The following is a 10,716-nucleotide window of genomic DNA, read 5'->3' as shown; positions in this document are numbered from 1 at the left end:
TCAGCCAAGACACCGTACGATAGTGAAGCTTGGGCAGTACTAATTACCTAGCAGCTTAGCAGTGATGTAATCATAATTATTGTGACAGTGTTGACTGTTGCAGTGATGTAATGTATGACATCACTGCTAGGCACGTAGTAGACTGTAGTGTATGTAGTCAGCCTAAGCTATAAGGTGTTAGCTATGATATGGCATCGTGTGAGTACCTGGTGCAAACCCCTGCAGCCTGCAGGAGATCCTAGTACTTGCCAATGAATTATTAAGCGCATGGCTCTCCTGTCTATACTTGAAAGCTGAGGCATGAAGTTCTTAGATCACAAGCGTGAAGGTGATGTGACGGTGCATTGTTGCTGCTGCTGCTGCTGCTGTGTGACTGTACTGTTCCCAGACTATTCAAACATGCCAGTCAAAGATGGCTTGCTTCACAAACATCAGCGACATGCTGACCGACCAGCTGAAACTCAGCGAGAAGCTTATACAGCCGTCGATCAAGCACAACGAGCGATCAGAGTAAGCTAGCCGCTAGTTCGTTCACCACTCACGGCATGTCGTCTAACTGTTATTGTATATGCATACCCTGCTGCTACCCTGTCTTGTTACCCATCACATCACAGGCACACGCTCTGTCTAATTCTACATCAAAACTATGGAAAACCAATTTCTTTCTAGTTTCTCTGCAACAATGAATTTCATACTAGATTATTTTCCAGCCCGGATACCGGTAGGGTGCCATATGTCCCATACCGAAGTTTGGAAAAAAAATCTGACTTCTTTGGAACAACGGAGAGCTGAAATACTGAAATTTCCCCATCTACTCCCATACAAAGTCTATCTCTCTGATGTCATAAATCCGGCCTAGTCTGGGCAAGTTAACGACGTCATCATGATGTCACCAAATTTAGTGCAAACTTCAAGCTGGTGTTATCGTATAACTGTGGAACGGCTGCTCCGATCAACCTGGGACCTTAACCATTGGAATCAGTGCATATTTCGCTACAGGTTGTGAAGTTTTCAGTTCAGGGTGAACTTCCCCTTTAATGATAGCTTGCATAGACCTCGGTCCTACCGGTAGGACCTACCGGTAGGACCATCATACACAGACATGCTGCATAGCCTCTGTTCTAACATTGACCTAAAACTTGACCCTAAACTGTTGCTCAGGGGCTAATGAAGGAGTCCACAAATTTTAGACGTGATCGCACAAGGCATTCTACGAAATTCCATGGTAACAGCCCATGGTAACCATGGAAACTGAGTATGGAATTATGCTTTCCACTGCCTTGGCAAGCTAATAAAAACATTAGGACCTCACCATGATTGATGTGCCATGGTCAAAATTCACTTTGGAAAGAGTTGCTAGCGCACCGACAGGATTATGTGCGGCCATTTTGACAATCGATAAAATTGCGCATACGCAATGCACTGGACATAGCCTTGCATTTTGCGCCATTACTTTGCCTGACAAAGACCTCATCTCAACAATTGTTTCAAGAAATTTCTCAACCAAAAGCACTTTTGCAGCTCGATTTCTTGGGTCCTACCGGTACGACCCGTGGTCCTACCGGTAGGACAGCATGCAAGCTATCATTAATGAGTACGTGTACAGGATGAGTCAGCAAACCGTAGTCCAGAAATGGTTTACGGCACTGCCACTGTTCTCTCCACTGATGTGCTGGTGTAACGGCGTAACCAAGGTAACTGCAGTACACACTGTAGAATGAAACCACAGGGCATCATCGCCAGTCATCCTTGGTCATCATGATTCACTGCCGGTCATCTTCACTCATCGTCAGCGACTTGCTACCGTATTTTCCGGAGTATACGCCGCACTTTTAACACTCAAAATTTACCCCAAAAGGGGGTGTGGCTTGTACTGCGACGATCAAATTAACGGTGATAAATAGGATAGATGTCTGTATTTCGTGGCAAAAAAATAGGTGGGGGGGGGGGGGTGTGCGGCTTATACTCCAGTGCGGCTTATACTCCAGTGTGGCTTTTACTCCAGTGTGGCTTATAACGTTACTCCAGTGTGACTTATACTCCGGTGCGGCTTATACTCCAGTGCGACTTATGCTCCAGTGCGGCTTATGCTCCAGTGCGGCTTATACTCCAGTGTGGCTTATACTCTGAAAAATTCGGTACTCATACCACCTATGCATGCAATATAAGTACACGTGATGTATAGTCTTTGCTGCAGGTCTAGCCTATGTCTATGCACTATTTAGTGACTATGGCATATTAGCTGACATCCCTGGCTTCTGGCATTGTGTAGGTTACAGAAGAACAATGTCCTGATCAAAACCAGACTGGAGACGATTCGTCAGAGGAAACAGGAGTTCAGCACGCAGCATCAAGAGGCTATGTTAGAGAATCGACGTCTCGACCGCGTCATGAACACCCTGTCGCCGGAGATCATGTGCTTGCAGCGACGGAGGACGCAGCTGATGATGTAAGAGCTTGTTTTTGCCTTTGAGGTGGCTGTATGCGTGGCTATTCTGCCAGTGGAAGTTTGCATCTGTGTTTCCGCAGTTCTGACAACACACATGTGTGTGTGTGTGTGTGTGTGTGTGTGTGTGTGTGTGTGTGTGTGTGTGTGTGCGTGTGTGCGTGCGTGTGTGCGTGTGTGTTGGCACGTGCATAACACGTTATGTCTATGCTTTCGAACACGCCACACGGTATCCCGTGGTTTTGCTTGGTCACTGTACAGTGTACTTGTACATATTGGCTGCACTGGTACGCATGCGCTCATTTGCCTGTAAAACAGACCATGTGTGATTGCAATGATGTGATCATCATGCAGGTGGCTGGGACAGCAGAATCTCTCCAGCGAGGAGATTCACCGACGCCTGGGACAGCTGTCCAAGCAGGGTTCGGTCACAAGAGGCGACGTACACCAGCCCCACGCCGAGGATACGTCTCACCGGGACAAGTCCAAAGAGTTTGAGGAGCTCTACTACTCCACTGAGTAAGACAGTGGTTCGGGGGGGGGGGGGGGGGGTATTGACCAGCCCTACTCTCGATTACACACGTCTGCGTTTGTGTTGACCAATTCCGTTGTGCTGTAGGCGCTCGACACAGGAGTTCGAAACAGAACATTTCCAATGCATGTACTGAAATCACATGCAAGCACATACCGGTACTAGTGTGGTATGGATATTGAGTGTGGGAGCATTCAACGTATCTTTCTTTCTGCACGCGTTGCTCTGTATTCCTACAGTGACCTCCGCAAACAAATGGAGATGCACATCGCTGAGACACAGGTAAATATGCCAACGAATCAGCAGCTGCCGGCTTACACTGCTGTAGGGTGAATGCTTGTACTGTACGTGTATTACTGCAACGATGTCATAGTATGACACAAGTACATGCAGTAGCAGTGTACGTACATTATCTATCAAAATGCTGATTCCGCTATGCATGTCCGTGTGTGTGTGTGTGTGTGTGTGTGTGCGTGCGTGTGTTCATAATATGCACATGTGCTCGTTCTTCCGTACGTGGCTGTAGAGCAAGCACCGCAAGTATGACCAGAGCACATGGTTTGTTGGCAAACTGTCCAGGTGAGAAGTCACTACAGTGTACGGTGTACGGTGTGTCTGCTGAAGCCGATACTGTGCACGTGTAGATGACTGGTGTGATATTGTATGTACTTCAGAGTACATGGATCAATTGTACCACATTATTAGTACAATTGGCACGCTCAGTTAGCTAGCGCTAATATGTAGTCGGTAGCGCTAATATGTAGTCTGTAGCGCTAATGTGTAGTCTGTAGCGCTAATATGTAGTCTGTACATAAGGCACTTCCTGATGTGCGTTGGGTCATTCTATCCAAGTTTGTGGAACATAACAGATGTAGACCTACTTAGTGGTGCTGCTGTACTGGTGAACAATGTACAGCATTGCGACCGGCATAGTGTCTGATAACACATCACCGAGCTCAGCCCAATGAGATGTGCACTGAGCAGATCAGTACAGTAGGTGGAACACTCACTAACCCGCAATCATTGTAACTATACAGCATGCATATTTGATGTAGATAATCAAGTGAGGTATCCGTGCAGAGGACTGATTACTGTGATTAGTCATCAAGCCCGACTGTACCTCGCTTGAATATGCTCCGGACGATCCTTCAATTTTTTTGATTTTGAATTGCTTATTTCTTGGGTGATCTCGAGTGTGGAGTCAATTTGTACATACCGTGTCGGTTGTTGGTGAATTGGGATTTCAGAGCAGCCTGAAATCTGAAGGTGCCGTGGATTATTTCCACCTGCATCGCCTGCTTTCAGCATTGTGTTTCGCTTTCCTTGCGCGTGCTCTTGTAGAGAGGAGTCTTATCAGCTGCTGAGCAAGGGCAAGCGAGATGGCACATTCCTTGTGCGCTCACGTGACCCGAAGCAGGGCGACCGACACACGCACACCATTGACATATTGTAAGTGCTACAGCCAGTGAACTCCTTTCCAGTTGTACCCACATACATACATACATACATACATACATACATACATACATACATACATACATACATACATACATACATACATACATACATACATACATACATACATACATACATGTCTATACATATCTATACATATCTGCTGTCCGCAGATTGAGTACATACATACATGTACTGACTGTGAACACTTGCTAACATGGGTGCTCTACCACAGCGGAGTCCACTCGCGATGTGCAGTGCCCATGATGAGCTGCTCATTTCCCAGTGTTCATGTGGTGCTTGCACGGCAGCATGTAGATTCAGTGGTGCTCTTCTTACACAGCAAGACATGCTGCTGTGAGTAGACACATGGTACATGGTACATGTGATATGTGCCTTTTGTCACCATTGCTGTTCTGTCCTATTTAGCTCATAGTTGCACAAATGAATGAGGCTTACAAAAAATTCGTGTCATTGGCTGAAATAGATGCTGTGTGCAGCACTAGGGGCACATGTGCACACAGCGACTCAGTGTTACCTGCTCTCTTGTCTCCACGGTGTGGTGTGCACAGCTACAAATCCATGAAACATATCAAGATCTACCATCAAGAGGACGTTGGCTACGGCTTTTCCGAGCCGTTCCGCTTCCCGACCTTGATGGACCTTGTCTTGAACTACAGCGAAGAGCAACTGGCTCGGCATAATTCTGAGCTGCCCACAACTCTTGCATATCCTATCTATGGCAAGTAATAGCCGGCGAATCCCTTGGCTGGTCGTCAGGATTTGCTTTTAGTTTTTTTTTTAGATAAATCTGTAGATGCTTTCTCTCTCTCTCTCTCTTTCTCTCTCTCTCTCTCTCTCTCTCTCTCTCTCTCTCTCTCTCTCTCTCTCTCTCTCTCTCTCTTTCTCTCTCTCTCTCTCTCTCTCTATCTCTCTATCTCTCTCTCTCTCTCTCTCTCTCTCTCTCTCTCTCTCTCTCTCTCTCTCTCTCTCTCTCTCTCTCTCTCTCTCTCTCTCTCTCTCTCTCTCTCTCTCTTCGTAGTGAGAAAGTGCAAGTGTGCATGTTGAACACCTTTTTTTAATTATGTTGCTGTGGTCTGCAATGCCACAGTAGCTAGCTCGACTTTTCTTTCTTCTCTTCCTCTCTCTCTCTCTCTCTCTCTCTTTCTCTTGCCACAATCTAATGTCGTGTTTGCCAGCCAATGGTTGAAAAGGACGTTGAGTGCATCATGGTGTTCAGTAGATGCATCAAATTTCTCTCTATTTTTTAAGGTATTTGAATATTTACTATTACAGTCTGTATCGGCTATAGCGTACCCTTTTGATTTCCGTGATTTTATCACTATAACCGATGCATCACTATATGCGATACGATCGATTTTTTTCGAGCGACACATGAAAGGGAAGGACATACTTCCAGCATGGCGTTTTGACAAATGAGCATGCTGCATAGTTGACAGTGCCCGCATTTCCATAAAAAATTCTGTTTTGTACATGTACATGTGTCACTATCAAAATAAGCAACGTGAAGAAAGTAAAAAATAAGGCCTTTGATATTATTGCTACATGTATTTTAAAGTTATCACTATAGCCGATAATAATATAGTGTGTTATGCATGTTTTGATTTTATGTTGCCATCATAATATCCGATATATCATTACATCCGATAATATTGGTTATAGTGATATTTGTACAGGATAAAATACGTTTTGCTTTTGATATTTCGTACCAATATCACTGTAGCCGATATATTCTTATATCCGGTCACTCTATAGCCGATACAGACTGTATCTTTCTCTTCGGAGAGTGCTGGCTCGCACTGGTTTGCACAAGTTGCACATAATTTCAAATGGAAGTGTAGTTTAATTTTTTAAGCAGAGTGCAAATTGCAATGTGCAGACCTGAACATTGTTTTGAAAATGCAACGGTAGGACTGAGAAACTAATACTTACCTTTAATGACTCATCACTTTTAAAAAAGCATCATTTTACACATACGTTTTACTCTCATAACTTTCCGGCTACTTTCGAAGTCTCCCGTTCCTGCATCATAATATTCTAAAGAAAGCCAGATGTACTTTCACTCATAAGCCTTCATTTCGCACTCTTCTTGCCCTCATTATGAATATCTGTAGTACACTCAAACGCCTCTTATCCGGACGCCTCAGATACGGGCACGTCTCTCTACCGGGCACCTTCAGCTTGAGGGCCTATAGCACAAATGAGTCGAATTTGGGGTTTTTGAACTTTTTTCCGTGTGTGGAAGTGCTTATGTTTCACTGCTAACCTATGTAATCCACACATTTTTATCAATGGGTTCCCTTTGTATCCTCAACATGTGCAATACGTGCCAAATAAACTTCTTCAAAAAATGATATCATACATTGGTAGGTGAGTTATCCTGAGACACGGGCAAATCTGAGATACGGGCAGTGCCCGGTCCCAAGGTGCCCGGATAAGAGACGTTCGAGCGCTCCTTCTGCTTACACAATACAAACAAAACGTACGCAAAAAGAACTGCGGATGTCCTGTACATGTGCTAAATGACTGCCAAAAACCCTACACCAGAATGACTGGCTACTACTGTACAATATATACACAGAAGCCTTGCTTGGTAGTTTAACATGTTTTTCGATTTTGACAGCATGTTACAAGGCGAGGACGCGTAGTACAGTGCTCCTGACTACAACCATAAACCTGGTTGGCAGAGTCCCGGTCTTGCGACCATTTGAACCGTATTGGGAAAACCCAGGTTCGGACCCTGTGGATGCAGATGGGGACGCTGGTCCGGACTATAGGCCATGTACTGTACTAGCGGTAGGTGGTGTTACCCTATGATAATAGACCCTTTGCGCAATAAGCGAGAGGGGTCGAGACGGGGCATGCTGTGCACGCGCTGCACACTTGGCATGCAACCAGCATGCATGGTTTTGCTGCAGGACGTGATCAAGTTTCCTGTGACAGGCTGTGTTTTCACGGTCCCGACGCGATGTTCATGTATGTACTCCCCAGCCTTTTTCATTTTCAAGTTTTTCTAGTTCTGAAGGAAGAAGTCCCGAAACGCTTTCCAAGGACCACTGTTGGGTTCTTGTTTGCAGCAACCGTCATCCCTAACGTTAGTCTAAGGAACCCACTTGTCTTTCCATGCGTTCCCTGGTGATGCTGGCATTCCACACTCTGGAATCCTGGCTATCTGGCGAGAAGAGGGCCGGGTACCGAGGGCCGCAGTGCTGCGATATCGTTTACAGTGTTGTGCTCAGAACACTTTGTCCATGACGACTTTCATCCTTGCTTTTGCGAAGATATGGAACGCCCTGCCAAGAGACTCTGGAGCTTGAGAAAAAGGCATGACCCATCCCTGTCTTCGCTATTGGAAGATCGACTGCTTGCTGGCGCTGCTCGAGCTGCTGTTGTTGAAGTGGAGAGAGACGCTGCCTCATCGCTCAGGTGTGCGGAGAAAGTCATCTGAGTTCGAGCTGTGGCTGTGTGCACGATATGACAGACTTTCACATTATGCACATAGCCACCAAAGTAAAACTCATGGACACTATCCACGGGCTTGTTCACTAGTACTACTCCATCAGCTCCCTCTTCACTGTCATCGGCGATTCGCCCCTGCGTTGGAGACGAGCAAGCATGGTGTGGCACTCACTCTGGGAAACAGAGGTTCATCACTCATCCACTGGGACGCATGAAATGTTGGGCATGATGAAGGTACACTCGAGGAAGTGGTGCCCTTCTTAGTTCTAGGAGCATCAGGGTTCTGCATGGAGAAGTGTTCTCTACATCGACAGAGGAGAGAAGGTAGAGAAAATAAAAATAAATTTCAATCTACAGTAATCCGAAATATCCACTGAATGCGGAAAACTTACCGCTCCAACAACTCCTTCGTTTTCCAGACAGATACGCACCCTTATTCAGCAGAAAACTGTTCAGTTCCTTACACAACCGATCTTCATTTGACAGTTCGTCCACGGGTTCCACAGCCATCGATGGCAAACCACTCGACACTCTCTCCTCCATCTCCAAAATGGAAAAATACAGTGTTCCACCATGCTCAACAACTGATACTCTGCACAAAAATCGAAGAGGATGCCCCGTCTCGGATCACGTGACCGTTATTGTGCAAAGGGTCTATTGCTGTCCTGTGCCCTCCCGACCTCGTGCTACTGGTGCGTTCGGGTCCCGTCATTCGCGATTTAGGTGGATCAGTTCGCATTTGGGGGGACAATGGGCCAGTTCTAATTTCTTACTTTTACGACGGAGCAGTACCAGTAAAGGTTTATCAGAACCGCTCACAGAGCGGTTTTTATATCGATAATGATGTAGTATGAAGATGCGACAAGGCAGGCACTGACATCATGGCGTGGGTGCCACTGCCCGCAACAGCACCATGCAAGCATGCAGACTGCAGTGCAGTGGGTAGGTCCACCATGTCGACTGGGTTGGCCTACATGTATACACTACGTACACTACTACAAAGACAAGACTCCAGCCATAATACTAGTCAGTTTCGATTTCGACAGCATGTTACTTATTACTTTGTTTACAAAATACAAGGCGAGGACACACAGTCAGTGCTCCTGGCTTCAACCATAATCCGGTTGGCAGAGTCCCAGTCTTGCGTTGACTTTGGAATTTTTTTGTTTTTTGCTGATGTAGTGTTGTTGTCGTTGGTGGTCAACAACAACGTTGTGTTAGCAAAAACAAAAAATTCCAAAGTCACTGACCACCCCCTAGAATAAAGAGGGTCCGAACCGGGGTTTTTCCCATACGGTTCAAAGGGTCGCAAGACCGGGACTCTGCCAACCGAGTTCAATGATGGTTGTAGTCAGGAGCACTGTATATTATAAACCATAAACCGGTTGGTAGAGTCTCGGTCTTGTGACCATTTGAACCGTACAGGGCAATGCCCCGGTATGCGGCGCTCAGACCTTCATTATTCTAGGGGGCGTAGGAAAATTCCCTGATCTAGTACTTGGGAGTTGAAATCCGGCCGTAACTATTTACAATCCCCTGACTGTGGTTGCCTCAGTGTCGTTGCTCTTTTTGGGGTCTGTAATTTCGTTGCGTCTGTGCATTTCCTGCCAACTTCTGCATATGGCGTCCTTCTCTCAGTTCGTCAGCCGCTCAACAGTAAAAATCGGTCACTACCAATGACTACTGCTGTGAGAAGGTGCTCACTGCAGACGGGGTTGGTGAAGTTCCGGTGCGGCCATGGGTAGGCCTTCACCACACCCGGCAGAAACCTTGCCTGCATGTTGGTAATGCAGAGTCGGTTGTGTGCCGTACTATCGCATGTATTCACGTCGATGATTCCACTTCTTCACTGTTTCCCAACAGTGCGCCCTCGCCTTGTTCACGCTGTCACCGTGAAAACATGTTACCTATCAGGCAAATGCTAGCATATTATACCAGTCTACAGTCAGTAGTACGGTTTGCGTCAGGATATTATCAAGACAATACAAGTCTCACCTCGACCTCATCGTCAAGCATCACTGTGACAAGTATCAGGTCCATCGTTGATCTTAGATCTAATGGCTGTTATGCCCTTGCCGGCTTGCTGTCTCAGTCATGCATGTGCATTGTCATTATTCTAACAGGGCTTGAAAGTGCTACGTCACAGCATAGCAACAATTTCAAAAATTCAAAAACTGGATCCACTTGGATCCAGTTTTTGTATGGATCCAAGCACATTTCAAGCGGTCTTACCCACAGCATGGTGATGTAGCCAGTGAAACTGACTGATTTGGCTACTGGGGGCGGGGTTACAACTGGTGGCGAAATCAGAAAAGCCACACCTGCATGCGACATGAGTGGGTTGCTATGCACCCACATACTTTCAGTCCATTCATTGGAAACTGACACCCTAACTTTTTGGTGTCTCTCTCACATAGTTGTAGATATCGCGAAAACAACAGTACATCCTGCATTGTGTGACCCGTGCAAATACTCCTTGCCACATTTGAGGCCAGAAAAGTCCAAGAACAGGGAAATAGAAATTCAGCCAGGTTTTACAAAATTAGGACAGGTATGCCATGGCAAAATGTATGGAGAAGCAGATCCAAAACCCAGATTTTTGAGATTTAAAGTGGGTTTTTGATCCTCAATTCGGCCCAAATCCGACTTTCAAAAGCCAGCGGGCCAGTTTCCGATGAATGGACTGTAGGCAATAGCAAAGTCACACCTTAGTGGATCCAAAAATAGAAATCTGATGTCAACTTACTACTCACTGGCCGTTTTGACGTCATCACTTTCAAGCCCTATGACAATGCACATGCAT

At 46.0% G+C, this 10,716-nt stretch overlaps 2 protein-coding genes across 2 annotated transcripts in view; one reads left to right on the top strand and one right to left on the bottom strand.

Annotated features, from left to right (window-relative positions):
* Positions 1 to 6,213, top strand: part of LOC135813510 (phosphatidylinositol 3-kinase regulatory subunit gamma-like) — a 13,151-nt gene extending 6,938 nt beyond the window's left edge. The window contains exons 7-13 of the mRNA XM_065326603.1: positions 389 to 510; positions 2,273 to 2,449; positions 2,801 to 2,965; positions 3,218 to 3,260; positions 3,505 to 3,557; positions 4,320 to 4,427; positions 5,006 to 6,213. Of these exons, the coding sequence (XP_065182675.1) occupies positions 389 to 510; positions 2,273 to 2,449; positions 2,801 to 2,965; positions 3,218 to 3,260; positions 3,505 to 3,557; positions 4,320 to 4,427; positions 5,006 to 5,183 (846 nt within the window). The 3' untranslated portion in view covers positions 5,184 to 6,213. The remainder of the gene's footprint in view (positions 1 to 388; positions 511 to 2,272; positions 2,450 to 2,800; positions 2,966 to 3,217; positions 3,261 to 3,504; positions 3,558 to 4,319; positions 4,428 to 5,005) is intronic.
* Positions 1 to 10,716, bottom strand: part of LOC135815641 (phosphatidylinositol 3-kinase regulatory subunit alpha-like) — a gene marked incomplete in the record, with an annotated part of 58,930 nt that overhangs the window by 16,383 nt on the left and 31,831 nt on the right.

The sequence above is a fragment of the Sycon ciliatum genome, chromosome 4 (genome assembly GCF_964019385.1).
Source record: "Sycon ciliatum chromosome 4, ocSycCili1.1, whole genome shotgun sequence".
NCBI lineage: Eukaryota > Metazoa > Porifera > Calcarea > Leucosolenida > Sycettidae > Sycon > Sycon ciliatum.
This window is presented reverse-complemented; position numbering and strand designations above follow the sequence as displayed.